This window comes from Mugil cephalus, chromosome 23 (assembly GCF_022458985.1).
Source record: "Mugil cephalus isolate CIBA_MC_2020 chromosome 23, CIBA_Mcephalus_1.1, whole genome shotgun sequence".
NCBI lineage: Eukaryota > Metazoa > Chordata > Actinopteri > Mugiliformes > Mugilidae > Mugil > Mugil cephalus.
Genome location: NC_061792.1, coordinates 11,239,596 through 11,255,886, shown reverse-complemented (window position 1 = coordinate 11,255,886; position 16,291 = coordinate 11,239,596). Strand labels below are relative to the sequence as shown.

The following is a 16,291-nucleotide window of genomic DNA, read 5'->3' as shown; positions in this document are numbered from 1 at the left end:
TCCAATCAGAGGACGTGAAAACTAGCGATGTTTGATACCACTGATTTCCTTTCCAATCCAACACCAAGTAAAATTCAGGCTGGTATCGGCGATTCTGATACTACTGTCTAAATACATCTTATGTGTCTTTTACACTTAAAAAAAATGAGTGTATTTCAAATCATAACTTCATAAAGAATACAAGACATCAGAGTATTGATTTATTTATTTTACACTCCGAAGTATATTGAGGTTGTGGCCTCATTTACTATGTAGCCGAGCTAACACAACAATAGAAAAACCAAATCATACAAAATATGTGAAAATGATGTTTCAAACACTGTAGAAATAAATAAAATATTAAGACCATTACAGTTGCATCTTAATTCTGACACTGTGCTCTCCTCTTCTGTCCTCCTCATCATATTGAGTTGCGTTGCCACAACTCAATAGTTTGAGAATCAATTTTAGAGCATTAAGACCTGGTATCGGAAGTATCGATATTACAGTATCGATCTGCACTGCTTCACTAGCAACCATTAGGACACAGAGAAGTCCTAAGAACATAAACTTGAAATGAGACTGGTTAAAGGAACAGTGTTATTTGACTCTGGCAACATGTGACGACTGAAATGGGATTGGATAAAAGGGGTGGGGGGTCTCCAAGGTGCCTCTTGCCTTGGGTCCCCAGACTGTCTTGTCACTGGCCCTAACCCACTGCTGCATCAGAACCATGAACAGCGTTTGGGGGACATCCTACTCATTATCTAATGAGCTGTAAAGTATCTCTCCTGCACTGACATAGTATTAATAATCACTGGGACTTTTTCCTTTTCATGCCATCATATCATACCGGCTCAATGCTTTCTCTTGAATGAATGAGGAAAAAAGCGTGCCAGGCTACCACCAAATCTAGTCTGAGCAGTCGGATCCCAGTTATTGTGCAGAACGACGCATTACAGCCATTCACTAAACAACGGGGACACGCAGGCGCAGGGTTGGAGAGTAAGTTGATTTTGACGACAATTAGCCGAGCTGAAGAAGCTCCGTGCAGAGACAGAGGCAGAGGCAGAGAGGGGGACAGGCAGGGAAACAAGGAGGGAGATGTCACTGTAAACCCTCGAGCAGTGTCGCGGCAACCAACAGCTCCCTGCTGCCAGAGGCTCGGCTCACGTCACTGTCACTCATCGTGCACATGTACAGACACACACCGTTCTGTTGTGCCAGGGCAAAGTCCACAGGCTGCAGTTTAAAATGATCCCGACTGTGATACTCTTGGCTGAGGTTCTTCCAAATGAGGGCCATCAAGATTTCCATATGCCACTATCTCATAATTACAGTCAGACAGTCTGCAGATATTAAACTAGTCAGACAGAGAGGGCAAGGACTAAATGCAACACGTTTTAAAAACTGACTGTGTCTGTGCTGCACTTAAAGCTAACCTGCCTCTGTGAACAAGGTGCATTGTCTTAATTATTGATAGTGGAAATAGAATCTAATGAAATTTCCAGCTTCTTGAAACTGGAACTCCCTCCACCCACCACCTATGAGTTCACTCTTCAGTTAAACGGCCTCAGATTGCTGCAAGTAGGGAATCTGTGCGGCTCTACTGTGATAAAACAACTGACTAGTTTGGGACCATCTCATATACATATATATGTATATTACCGGAAACTGTCGCATGCAGATGTTACGAGCTGGCTCGAGGGCCGGAACGTGACAGAGGTACAGAAATAAGGGCTTATTTAAGATGAAATAAAGATGTCTTCATCTTACTCCTCTTCTACAAGGCCCTTTATTCAGTCTTCTCAGGTGTGGCTGGTTAGGGCGAGTATGTTCACTACATTTAAGAGGGAGCATATATAATGGCATTTTCCAAAACCGAGCAACTGCAAGAAAATTATTTGTGTCTATATTCATTTATTTATTCACTAAAGATATATTGCTGGGGCTGCAGAATTTCAAACTATAGAGCTAAAATGCCTCCATGTGCTCAAGCCTGTCTGCAGCTTTGACACTTGCCTGGTTCTCCCGTGGCTCTTACATTGCGCATTAGGCTTTGTTTTCATATTAAACATTTATTTTATGCACATTTCGGCATTAGTCGCAGGGGTCTGACAGCACTGCTCAAACTTGAAAATGAGACTTATTCCTCTTAACTTGTTTTTGCCTCTTGATGCTTCGTACAAGAACAAATACAAAAAACATTAATGCATGTGTGTTACCCTCTATCAAGATATAAATATGAAATGTCTTAAGAGATAAACCAGAGTGTTCTGAATGTTACAAAACAGGGCAGTTGCTAGGAATTCTGGGCCCCCTGAAAGAATATCGGCGTGGGCCCCTCTTACCCATTTTTTGTTTTGATATCTTGGGTCTCTGCTCTGCTGCTCCTACTCCTGGCCTCCCTCTCAAGTCTTTTCTTTTCTTTTCTTTTAGTTAAGGCCATGCATAATAATTTAGACATAGATGCTAGTAGTGTGTGTGGGCCCTTGGAATTGTCATCACCCTTCCCCCCTGTATTATGGTGCTGGTTATAAAATGGCCTTGGGAGTAAATGCGTCAAATGACACAAAAATAGCACGTGACTTCTCAGCCCTTAATTAAGCGGAATGAAATGAAAGTGGGAAGAAAGTGTGAGAAGACCTTTGCCTCACGGAGGAGCGGTAGGCCTCAAGCTTGAAATGAGGCTGAACTGTTGTAACCTTAGATCGTAATTAATACAACTTCAGGAAGGGATCGGGGAGGTGGCAAGAGGCACAAGGTCAGAGAACTGAGGTGAACCAGGAGGTAATGTCATTGTCATGTGTCGGCCTGGATGTGTGTGTATGTTTGGGGGGGGGGTGGCACGGTATTGGATGGCTCTCTAATGAAGGCAAAACTCAGTGGGAACAGTTGGTGTATCAGAGCAATATTAGAGTGTCCTCATGTGAACTCCATCCTCAGCTCCAGCAGGGATGCTTCTGTCGGTCCGGCCAAAGCTGGGCATTAAAAAAAGAAAAAAAAGTGTTGCAGAATATCAATTTCCTTCACCACGTTCCAGCTGAGCAGCCACTTTTATCCATCTGGGTTTATTCCGTGACTGGTCATCCAACGACTTTATTTCTTTGGTTGATCTTGCAGATAACTGAATCCCAAAAGACGCAGAGCAGCACAGCTTTGGTCTGAGGGCATGCTGTGATTTGGCATATTCCACATACCTCACTGCGCTGTCATCCGCGCTGAGCCATCTGTGTAGCAACAGATTACCAGGTAGCTCTGTTAATCCAGGTAGGCCGCACGTCGTCAGCGAGGAAATGAAGTCGAGTGGAAAATGTTTAAATCGATAAGACCCACTTCCACTCAGGCTTAAGGTTTGACTTTGACACCCTCCGGGCGAAGCGCGTCAAAGCTGGATCAGGCTGTATAGGATTGCCTCTTGCCTTTCTCTCAATGATCTTGTCTGTGTGTGTGTGGATAATTGGCAGTTCTGTGTTTATCAACTCACTTTCACCTTGCCAAAGTTTTTCTTTTTCTTCGCCTCGCTTGTGAAGTCAGCGCTTTCCTCCACCCTCCGAGGATTAGAGACCAGACGAAAACAGACTGTTTCGGTTTCCGTCCGTCCATCTATAGATATAAATTTAAGTCTGGAAAGGAGAGTGCTGAGTCACACTTTTATCCGCAAGTCAGAGGAAGATAGTATATATATATATCAGTGTGTAGCTAAAGTTGTTTTAGTGCCTTTTAAAGGTGCTTTCCCTCATTACGCTGCGTCATGTAAACCAGCTCTATCGTCTGCTTATTAGATTTCATTGGACAGAGAACATTCTGCTAATTAATGCTTCTGACAGGCCGTGTGTGAGTTACTGTGTGTGTGCGGCTGAGCTGAGGTCTGTGAACCTCATTAGTGTTTGCCCGTGCATGCTTGTGCGGATGGCTGCCTGTCTCACTGCCGGTGCAAGTGAGAAATGTAAATGTTATTTCTGTTTGCGTGACTGTGCCCAGCGTGCACGGTTGTGCATGTTTGTCTTTGACCCTCCTCTGAGGCAGGATGTGCAGGCAGACAGGCGTGAATTTGCATCGGCAGCAGCAGCAGCAGCACCGGAAATCTCTTTGATCCGTCCACTTATAACACGTCAGGTGGCCTTCCTGCAGAGAACCTGGGCCGGTGTCTCATTTCTCACGGCGAAAGAAACGGGGATGGGCGGACAGAGAAAGAGTAGGCACATTAAGGGCGTGAGAAGGGATAGCTGGAGAAAGAGCATCGGAAAAGAAAACAAATACGCTCCTCAAGGGTGAGCTTAATGGCAGTGAAGGAGGATGCTAGGGAAGGCGAGGGCACTGATGGAGGCAGAATTGAAGTGAGTGAAAAGATGCCGTGATAACGGGAAATGGAGGGGAAAGAGAGGGAAATGGAAAATAATTCGTATTAAACGGATTGATTTTCACTCGGAAATGGCTTCATTCTGTTGTGCCTCATTGTGCATTTTGTAGCATAATGGGAAAAATATAAAGAGTACGATCCTGCAGCTAAGAACTTGTAGACATTGTCACCGAATGACCATGTAAACCCTTAACCGTCCCAGTTTCCATTGCAATGGAGAAAATCAAATAACCGAATGGAACATGTCTTCTCCTCCACATTAGGGGGCGATATGTGTCTTGTCAGCGGGTTAATACCATGTTAATATGACCCCCTTTTCGGATGAACAAGAATCGTTCATACGGCAGACTGGTGTTTCAAGATGGATAATAGTTCACCTTTTGGCGCTATCCCTCAGGTGGTTCTACTACCAGCTCTGTTTACCTTCTTCTTCTGCCACCAGGCTTTCTTGGATATCACATGTTATCCAGTTAGAGTCCGATTAAGGCGTATACATGACAGAGAAAACCGATTTCCAATCGCATTATCTGGGTGTCTTAGTTGGATAAAGAGTAATAAGTTGACATGCACTTAAGTTGTCCAGTTAAAGTCGGATTAAGGCAATAATTAGTTGTTTTTTTTTCACGTGCATGTAAACGTACTGACTGTCATTGATGTGGACCAATATCACCCGTCTGTGGGAGGCTCCCTTCCAGCCTGTGACATACAAGGCTGCCTGGTTGCCTTGGTAACCCCGTTGTATATTTCCCAAGCCTAAATGTTTCCTACTATTATGCTCCCCCAAACACAATACTTGACCCTCGTGAATTATAAATGCCTATGGATTCCAGGCAGCTTATTTTTAGACTGCGCATCCACACACATACAGATTGCTTTGCTAAGCTGGGATTACATTCCTTCACACAGAGACTATACTGAACACTAGTAGTTGTGGGTGTGACTTTTTGAAGCTATTCAGCAGGTAGACTGTCCCTTCCATAGTGGAGAACCATGTTTATTTTTATTGTTTTTTATCTGTCTCTCCTGTCCTGTCTGCAGAGACACTGAATGTTTTTGAAGTTTGGAATCAGACGCCTGTTTTACCAAATATGGTGTCTCACGGTGGGCATGCGGCTAAATGTTCACCTCAGGAGCAAATGGCTCTCACTTTTTCATAAAGTAACAGTTTAAAAAAAAAAAAAAAAGACAATGAAGGTTTCATTTCATTTGAGAGACAAATGAAAGTAATATCCAACTTGCCGTGGAAAATTTGCTTTTCTTTAGAGGGCTCACTTGTTTCCATGGAGACAGTCGTGATCATTTTAATTTGCAAACAAAGTGAATCAAATAATAGCACGCTTGTCGATGCACCTCGTGTTTGAGGAGATAAAAACAGACGCATTTGTGTTTTTACTGCACATCGAATCAGTTTGGTTAAGAGTGCGGAGGCTTTTTTATTTTCCAACACTCCACTCATATCGTGTATGCGCCGTGTACGGCACAGTATGTAATTTCCCTCCAGTCACAGCTGAGTTGCAGAACAGCATGGACTGTTTCTGACTACCACGAAAAGGAACGACACACCTTCACCCAGGCTAAGGGGCTTCTTTAGCATACTGTCACTAATGTCAGATGAGGTGTGATACTGCATCCGCCATCCCCTACTCTCCCTGACTGAAATTAATGGCTGGATCCACACACGGTGACACTGATGTACTATTAGGGGCAGCATACTGCTTAGCCCAGCGGAATCAAGGCTCCCCGAAACATAAATCAAACCCCGACCTGCTGAAGTAGTTGTATAAGCTGCACAATAGAGCTTCATAATCCAAACAAACAGGCCGAGATTTACTAGATTTCTTCAATTTACTGTTGGAATTTCATTAATAAAAATACAGTTATTTCATGCGTGTGGTGGTTTTGTGTGTGCGCACATTTGCGATCGGCATTGCGGCCAAGTGTGTCTGCTGCCCCCCCTCCCAGAAAAGAAGCGCTGTAGGCTGGGTGCCTGCTGGGTTGAGCTATAAATAGCTTCCTGGTGACAGCAGGACTTAGAGCCTAATGTGAGAGAGAGCATTTTCCAGAGATGTCCACGTTTATTATTTAAAACTTAACATGCATCTCATTTTCTACATTAGCAAACTGGTCATAGCTCCTGTATGACTATTTAAACCAGCACTGTCACATATTGCGGTCTGAATTTGCCATTAGAGGCTTTAGTCACTAGACAGGAGATATTGCTTGGTCATAGTAGCTTAGTTGTTACAAAAATATGAGCTGTTATACCCTTTTGTCTCCTGTTTGATAAATTAATAACATTAAGACTTGAGGCATTAGCAGCGAGTGGGGTTGCCTTAAATTTACCTCCCACTGAGAAGCCATTGCCAACAATAATAATTGGGCCTTAAGGATGGAGAGCAATTCATTTTTTACTTTTAATACACGTCTGGATATATATATGAAATCTCTCAGCTCCAGAGGCTTTCCTCTCAGTGGACCTCTTAACCTTTTCACCCTCATTTTTCTGCACACACAGCTCCATCTGGGATAAGATGAATAAGATGAATTTGAAGGGTATTAGCGGAAAGCTCCGCGGTCAAACTCTACTCGATCTACAAACCAGACTTTTAACTGTGCCTTCGCTGTCTCTCGCCTGTTCAGGTTCCAACTTCCTTTGCGCCACCCACATCATCCCCGTGAAGAACGAGGAGGGGGTGGTCATGATGTTCATCCTTAACTTCGACTACATCCTGGACGAAGGCAGCAGCGACTCGCTGGAGAAGCTCAACCACACGTCACCTTCCAAAGCTGAGCAACGTGAGTGAAAACAGTCGAGGGGCCGGTGCAAGATAACGTGACATGTGATGTTTAATCAGTCCCTTAAGTCTGATTGCACTGCTCTCACACTGATCATAGAGTCAAGTCTTAGGTCAAGGGTCAGGGTTAGGGTTAGGGACATCAGTCCAAATACTGACGCTGCTGTCTCATAGTTTTCAAGAAGCTTAAGATGCTCAGGAATAGTTTCTGTGTTGCTGTGCCATGTGTGCAACCTAATTGATCTGGGATATAGGTTCAGGCATTAAAAACATGTTTATCACTGTGAGCTTCTGCAACTTCAATCCACACAGATTTCTGTATTATGCGTCGTTGGATTCAGGGTTTCGAGGGTTCAGGGTCCACTTGCGACAGCCCTGGTTGGGTTAGTTGGGCACTGGTGGTAGTGGTGCAGCAGATAGATCGATTTAGACTTTGGTCGAGATGTCTGAGACAACCGGGATGAGGAAGGGCCGCACGACAGAATGATAATGGTTTTTTAGAAACGAGGGTTTGGGATTGATTGGCTCGGAGGATGTGGGCGAAAAAAAAGATAAGAGCACTGACTTTAAGATAGAGAATGAATACTTTGACCATGTGGGAGTGAAGCGAAGATAATGGAGCAGCAGAGATGGAACAAATTGACCACGGCAGAGTAGAGGCAGAACACGTGAACAGATCTTCTAGGTTGAACTTTCGCTTCACAAGAAAGACGTTGTTAAAGGTTAAGGCGGGAACATGGAAGAAGAGTGATAATAAAGCAAGTTGACCTTTTGCAACTTTTTCTCCCCCCCCACATCCTCATTTTGTGCCTTTACCCTCGTTGTGTTGATGCATCGCCGTAAGCGCCGTCCCTTTGAAGAATGATCCTTCACTGAAAATGCGACTGCAGCTTGTGCATACCTTTCTGCTCGCAGCGATGACCACGAGTGCAGCTGCTGGAATTCCCTGCTAGACACCTCTTTTTGGCATGTTGACACCGGCGTTTAGCAGACAGTGATGTGTTAGCCTGCCATCATCTCAAAGGTCTGGCCCAATTATAGCTCATAGCCTGCCAGGATGGCCTGATGAACTACTGGAGCAGCGCTGTGGAGCACTCGGCTTCCCAGAGCTGTCGGCGTAATAGCGTATAATGCCATTCCCCAGCGGTGCTCTCTAACGCAATCTTGATACCTCCTCTCTCTTCAAAGTGTCTCTCTTTCCTCATTTTCTGTCTGTGACAAAGAAAGCAGCCGCACACTGGACCAGAGGTCACCTTTAGATGACTGTAATTGGATGAAGCCCCTAACAGGCTGTACAGCCTCATGGGGCTGTGAGGGTGAGGGGGAGTCGGGATGCGTGCGTTGAGTATATAAGCACGTGTCTCCCATTTGTCCGTCTGTGTACACCGTGTGTGATTTCATGCACACTCAAGCACCGGGCAAACCATGCGTGTACATATCGGTCGGTTCCCTGATAAGGATTCCCCGTTTCACCTTTCACTTTGTTCACTATCTCAATATCTGAGTGGGCCTCTCTGCAAATGTGGTGGTCAGCTTCAGATTTGCTTACAAATGCCAGGTCCTGATACTAGACACCATCTCTCCCTGCGTCTACTTTTACCACGGAGAGTCCGTGTGCTCACTGATAGTCTGGAGTATCTGGGGAATGCATCAGGTGATGAGACATCCATACTAGGGCTGGGCGTATCGATCTAAATATCAATAGTATCGCTAACACGGCTGGTATCAGTATCGGATCGATAATAGCGTGATGAGGTTGATACTTTTGTTTCATGCGAGCGCAGCTTCTTTCCGAGTCTTTGTGCGCCAGGAGCTTCTCCATCCCCATCTGTAGCAAAAGGTGGGATATGCACAGTTTGATACTCAAATCGTAGCATCACAGCTGCATCGCACAGCTGGAACTGATGCCATTATTGAAATGAACGATTGTTGCTTTTGTTTACATTTTCTTAAGTTATTCAATGTTCATGACATTTCAAGTAAAAGGTATCGGTATCTGTGTCGGTATCGGTATTGGTATCGTTAATGCTATCTCTGTATTAACTTGGTCGGATCGATACTAAAATTCCAGTATCGCCCAACACTAATCCAGCCTGCAGCCATGCTATAAATTAATATAAATTACTCTATAAATTACATGCAAACTAAATGCATGATGGCTAATTTAATGCTTTACAATTTGAGAGGTAAGATAGAGGCATTTCATAAGTGTAGAAGTGCTCTTATGAAACATCCAGGGAGCAAACACAGAGCAGGATGTACCATCCACCAAAGGCAGATAATGGCACAGAGTAACATGTTGCAGTGTGTGAGTGACGAGCCGCCGTGTCCTGACACTAATTAAAAAAACTGTGATCTGAAGCTTTGCACAGCCTGAATCTTTGCTAAATTCGCGCCAAAACTCTTTACCGCAAATGTCTCTAAAAGACGAATAAACATATTTGTACCTGGAGAGATGATGACGCAGAACGGAGGTTGAAAACTAAAAGTTTAAGAGCCCGACGGTTGCAGCAGCGGTTAACAAATACAACAAATCCAAATTAAACAAATCAGTCGGACGTGGATGTGTACTTTGCTGCAAGGCCGGTCGAGGCGCAAGGACACCAGAACTCACCACTCTGTGTTTGTTAAGCATCCACACCTGAATCACATCCTCAAACACCAGTCGTTAACACCAGTATAGGCAGAAGAGCCATGTCTTCACCCTAACTATAAGCCTAACTATAAATGATTTGAATTAATTTGATCAATTTCATTTTAATTAACATCACAGAACGTGTTTGTGCTTCTCTGCATGAACTCAAAGGTGTTTTTTTAGTCTTTATTTTTGTTTTTCTAACTTCAGTTGCTATGGATCCAGGGAATAAAACAATTACGACAACACTCTAGTATACAGTGATGTCAAATAAAGATGCGTTTCATCTTTCTCTACATGCCTGCGTGTACTCTCTCAATCTCCTGGCAAATGACTAACTTGCACTAGCACGGGCTCATCGCAATAACATTCTACTTTTCCCTCTAATAAATGAGGGTGGGTAAAGTGGGGACACAGCAGAATTATCCCGGTTATCCTCGAGCCGGTGAGTAATAGGAGAACAAGGAGCCCTGGTATATTTAAAAAAAATAAAAATAAAACTCCCAAAGGTAAAAGAATGCTGCATTCAAATCACCTCGTAAGCACATTAACTCGGCTGCTGCTGTTTTTGTCTTTTTTAATTTAACTCCAGGAACGGGAGCAAGAGACAAAAACAAAAGGACACAAAGTTGTTTTTACCACAGGATAAAAGGCTTATTCTCTGTTTTCACCTCTCCCCTGACGTCTGAATCACGCCAGCAACACAGAAAGACATTTCACTCCGCGACGCGGGGATCTGAGGACCCAATTAATATTCAATGCAAATATTACTATCTGGTATCGTAGCAACAAGGGGCCGCGGCGCGTCCGCAGCCGGTTGTGTAAAGCTGCTGGTGAGTTTTTTGCAGGCAGCCGGTGTGCACACATCTCAAATGCGTGACTGAATTCTGAACTCATTAAAAGATTTGTGGCGTATACAGTAGCTGTATCCTCTGAGCACAGTAATTAGAGGTGGAGACGCGCGCTGCCATTCATTATTTTGAGCCATTTCAACAATTAAGGATGGCACTTTAGTCGAGCTGTCGCAAATGTTGCATGACTATTTGCATTTTCCCGCTTTAGAGACGTATCCCTATTAATCAAGCTGTTGATGCATTGTGCGCAGTCCTCGGCATATTAATTGTGTTTGCGGGTTTCTTCAGAGTGATGAGTCAGGTGGTGTTTCCACTCAGCAGTTTCAATGGGATTAGGGTTAGGGTTAGGGTTAGGGTTAGAGAACCGAGCTCAGGCAAAACAGACATTTGCTTAAGATTTCGACACAGTCTTATCTCGGCTATCTGGCCGATCCGCGTTCTCAGATGTGGCTTCAGATCCTGCTGCGAAATCTCCAAATGAGATGCAAATGATTCATCATTTCCGGCATCATCAGCAGCATCTGACTGGAGACTTTAATTTAAACACACCGCAGAGCGCAGAGACCCAAACAGACACATCGCGTCTAAAATTAGTTCCATGCAGTCTCCGTCAGTGTCGCACCGAGTAGAAGGAGCAGCAGCAGCAGCGAGGAGACTAAACACGCATCCTCGCCAAGTATCAATCATTAACTGGATTTTCTAATTTATTTAAGCAAATATTGCAACATCAAACGCAACTAGGCGCTCAAGCAATATATAGGACCCTATGATGTTGCGTGCTTCGTGAAAGGGAATCGGGTTTCATCGCCTCATAGCGCTGAGACTTGTTCCTGAGGGCTGAGAAGGCTTCCCAGTATGTAAGGCATATGTTCAGGCAGCTAAATGATTCACAACACGGAGGCCTCGGTTTGCAGGCCATATGTGAAATCCCGTGAGCGTGAACGCCTCTCTCATGACATGTTACATCATATTGTGAAATGAAACTGTTTGTTTGGCTGCGTGCATGTGGGAGTATGTCCTCTAGAGGGTCGCGGGGTGGGCCTGTCCCAGCTTTCATTGGGCGAGAGGTGGGGTGCGCCCTGGACAGGTCACCGGTCTCCAGGGACAACCATTCACACTCACACCTACAGACAATTTAGGGTCATAAAGAGCTATGTCTTTGGTCGGTGGGAGGAAGTTACCCAGAGACAAACTCCACACATCACTGCTAACCACCACACCACTGTCCACGACCCCACACTAAGTGTTCTCTTCACGCCGCTCTAGTGTTATGACAGTAGGACCCTGAATATATCCTTTTTTTCGTCTTCTTCATATACCCATGAGCTATCAATCACTCAGCACATAATCCTTTATGGGACTCGCTCCTCCACGCACCGCTGCCGTTATGATACATCAGCAAACGTCCTCCACCCCCCCGCCCCGTGAATAATTGAAGGAAATTGAAGATTGAGGCAGAGCCCGAGGCAGAACGGGCATTTGTTTTGATCCGACCGCCGGGGTCTTCTTAGGATCGCTCCGAGTGGCAGCCTTTTATTGGCAAACAAGTGCAAGATGTGAGTGTTTGTTTGTTTTTTTTGTTACCAACACAGCATGAAGAACACAACGTAAGTCGGAAGGGGTTCCACTGGCTCATTTAAAACCCTCGTACGCTCTGTTTTTGGTCAAATTAGGCTCAAATTAATTCGCAGCAACTCTCCACTACCTCGGGCACTCCATACACTGTGTCATTGGTCGTCATAAACGCTTCCCTAATGGGGTATTAGTATGGAGTAATGTGACAGTAATAGAGTCAGCGTGAGAGAATGTATTGCTCTTTCTATTCTTTTCTCGGTCATGTTGCTTCCTCTTCTTCCTTCTTCTTCTCCGTTAGGGAAAGGGAGATTTTTCCGCTTCCGCTTCCCGGCGTTACCTCTCCTGGGCATCAGCAAGCAGTCCCTGCCCCAGGAAGACCCCGACGCCGTCATGGTGGACTCCCCCCGCCACAGCGACGGCTCGGTGGCCACGCGCGACTACCAGCTCCCCACCACCCGCGAAAGCTGCAGCCCCTCCTACGCCAACGACACCCGCGCCCTCATCGGCCCCAGCCACTGCTCCACCCCCGTGTCCGGGCCCCTGGACCACTCGTCGCCCAAAGGCCCCTGGGGACGGATATACCCCGACCGGGCCGCGGCCCAGACCCGACGCCAGAGTCAGGACGAAACGCTCGTCGCTGCTCCGACAATCCCGGGCCTCACTCCAACCGCCTCCAGAGAGACTGTGTGTAGTATTCGCAGAGCTTCCTCCGTACATGACATGGAGGGCTCCAGGTCAAATTCCAAGATGGCATTCAGAGACCGACACGCCAGCGAAGGTAGGAATCCCCTGCTCTCGTGAACCCTTTTGTAAATAACAAAAACTATTGTGGTTTCTTTTCTTTTAATGCCGTTTCCGATCTAAAATGTATGATGGCTTTGTTTGTGCTGTTTGAATAGAATGCAGAGAGACAACTCAAATCCCACGATAAAACATTTGAAGGGTCTTTATTAAAACTAACCCGGCCCTTGATAGTGCTCTCTATTTGGCAGGTAACATTAAAAACTTTGGATTACCCTTGAACACCACTCGCTCTATTAATTACCCCCCAAAATGTAACTCCAAAATAGGAAAAGATGTGGTGCGCCCGTCTCTTAATCAGCATCATAGTGAGTCACAATCTATTCTGCATGTTATTGATCTTCCTCTGAATCACTCATTAGCCTTGTGGCCCTCGTTTGGTGGAGGGTGGGAGCGCCCCAGGCTGGCCCTGTTTCCTCCAGGCCGACCCATCCATCCCCATCCTCTTATCTACAATCCTCATTCAAACAGCTCCCAGTGGCTGACACAGTAATACGTCTGCTTCACTGTAATGAATTGTTCACGGGGACAGTAGCGGGGTCCTAATGCCAGCGGCCATTTATCATAATAGAAATTCTTCTCTCACCCCCCCAATCCCCTCCTTTCTTCTTCTTCTTCTTCTTCTTCTTTCTTCTCCTCTACTGTGTTGCTGCCATCACAGATAATGGTCGCAGCCTCAAAGGTAACCAAGAGCAGCCCGCTGCATCTTGAGCTCATGAATTTTAGCACGCCTTTTGGATAAAACCTGCACAAAGCCTGCTTGTTGCATGAGTTTTCCACATGGGGGGGGGGGGGGGGGGGGGTTATGGCGAATGCAAACGCCTTGGAGGATGACCTTTGCAAGTCATGGCGCTTGATACCTTAACCCTAACCCTAACCCTAGCCTAACCCGAGCCAGTCGCCCAGAGGAAGGCTCACCTCTGCACGTGCTTGCATGAAGAAACAAACGCCCCTCCTGCCTGCTCAACGAAGAAAAACCAATGAAGATGATACCTCCCGCTGTCTGTAACCTGTGTTTTGCCCTATGCAACCTCTGAATCCTCGTATTGCCGTAGTTTAGTGAATGAAAACGTAACCTCACTGTGCTCACTCCCCCGTCCTCCTCCCTTGTTTAATGCCATTGAAGTGGAGCAGTGCGGATGCTGCATGCGTTTTACAGTAACCAGACATAGTGTCTGTTTCCCTGGAAGTCTGGTTCATTTACACAGAATGCATTGATTTTAAGTATGAATGTAATATTAGCGCAATTGTATTCCCTCTTTGAGTACTGTGATTACTTTTTGTACAATTTGTACCCACGATCCTAGAATCCACCCTTCCATAATTCCACTTTCCCCTTTACCTCCTATTTCTTCTCTCCTGGTTTGCTAGTATCTCGCTCCTGGATGGCTGGGGGTATGGCTTAGCTTTTTCATTTAAGTTCTTTTTTTAAAACGACTGCTATATGATGTACCCTGACTGTGGCATGCATTGAAAACGGCGCATGCAACGCCTCATCCTCAGCTGCCTGCTCCTCTGTCCTCGGCTCTCAATCACCGTAAACCGTAACTTTGTGGAAAGGGGGAAGACTTCCTCCGCCCCGGCTGAATCAGCACATCTCTCTTTTCCACTTTTTATCACTCTCATATGGCCACGTGTCGGTGTGTGTAGTGCTGTCACATATTGTTGCGGTGTCGAATGCAAGAAGCCGGGGAAGTCAGTTTTCATCACGCTGTAGAGATCATCGGGTAGTGTGGCAAGGGGGTAATTCTGTGAAGGTGGTTTGACTAACTGTGTGTAGGTGCATTCTTTAGCCATTCTTTTCTTTCACCAACACTGTTCTTCATTATCTTTTAATGAGAAACCTTTAAGGCCTGTTCATCCTAGACAGGTCAATCTGAGGGTGTCGCGTTTTTTATTTCAGTATCTGTTGTACACTCGGTGTTGTGTTGTGGTTGAACTCACTCCAAAAAAAAAAAAAGCAAGGGCCACCTCATGCTCACGACCCCATGTCACAACAACCAATCACAAAATGAACACCAGACTGTTCTCTGGTGTCCAATAATCTCGACGTCTGTACTATCAGAGATAACGTTTCTTTTTTTCTAACAATGACGTCCTCCTTCTAGGGCCGTTCAGCCACATCAAGTCCAGCCTCCTCGGCTCCACCTCCGACTCCAACCTCAACAAGTACAGCACCATCAACAAGATCCCGCTCATCACGCTCAACTTCTCCGAGGCCAACAACGACAAGAAGTGCCCCTCCCCTCCCTCCTCCGAGAAGACCATCATCGCCCCGAAGGTTAAAGACCGCACGCACAACGTCACAGATAAGGTCACGCAGGTAAGCCCACAGATTCTGGATGTGAAAAATCAGTTTGGTGCATAACATTTAACAATTCACACATATGCAAATATCAGCTAGAAAGCTGAAATCAGTAGATTACTCATGTAAATAACCTTTTTGCATGTAATTCTACTAAACTAGCATGTAAACCTGAATGGAAAGTGTCTCAGTCACCCATGATAATAAACCAGAAGCCCATAATTGAACTAAAACACACTACACACGTCTTAGCGGCCATGCTTTTTGCACATATCGGTAATTAACTCCACCAGCCAGAATGTGATGGAAAGCGACAGCATTCATTATAATCAAAGTTGCACAGATTGAGCCGTCAGAGTCTGCAGATTGCGTCCACCTCAGCGTGATTAACGGCGACTCGAAGGGGCCCGATACGTCGGGATACTCTTACAGCTGTCAGAGCGCGGCTCAGGCCGCGTTTCTCGAGTTACAGACAGGGTTAGAGGTCATTCTCACCTTCCCTGCCATGACTGAGAGGCGGCACCGACTAGACAAATACTATATGGTAATGTGTACCAAAGGGTGCCCCCAGCCACTGATTAGGTCTCAGTTGTGCTTTTTGCCTATTAACTATGTAACAGATAGAAGGAAATTGACCCCCGTTTGCACTTGGAGGCAACTTTCGGCTCGAGGCCCTAAAATATGCGAGGCGGCAGACTGCAGCGCATCACTCCGACCTCTCGGAGCAGTTAGAAAGTGACAAGAGAGGCAGCTTTGAGCTACAGAGCATCTAATTTTATGTCACCCCCATCGTACCGTCCTCCTTTCCCGTCACAACTGTTTTTTTTTAATACACTGCTCCCCGTCTAGTCACGGCGTTGTCTCCTCCTTACTTGTGTTACAGTTAAATGTGGCGTCAAAAACAGGGATTGTTCGGTCTTTAAAGGTATCATAAGAAGAATAAGCACGTAATAATCCGCAGAGGGAGTGTCTCATATCATACAG

The 16,291-nt window shown here is 45.5% G+C and overlaps 1 protein-coding gene across 6 annotated transcripts in view; it reads left to right on the top strand.

Annotated features, from left to right (window-relative positions):
* Positions 1-16,291, top strand: part of kcnh7 (potassium channel, voltage gated eag related subfamily H, member 7) — a 54,303-nt gene that overhangs the window by 14,416 nt on the left and 23,596 nt on the right. For 3 of the 6 annotated variants that reach the window (XM_047576602.1, XM_047576601.1, XM_047576607.1), the window contains exons 3-7: positions 6,983-7,138; positions 12,500-12,979; positions 13,664-13,684; positions 14,374-14,397; positions 15,111-15,325. In XM_047576602.1, the coding sequence (XP_047432558.1) occupies positions 6,983-7,138; positions 12,500-12,979; positions 13,664-13,684; positions 14,374-14,397; positions 15,111-15,325 (896 nt within the window). The remainder of the gene's footprint in view (positions 1-6,982; positions 7,139-12,499; positions 12,980-13,663; positions 13,685-14,373; positions 14,398-15,110; positions 15,326-16,291) is intronic. The other 3 variants (XM_047576603.1, XM_047576605.1, XM_047576606.1) reach the window with 3 other exon arrangements.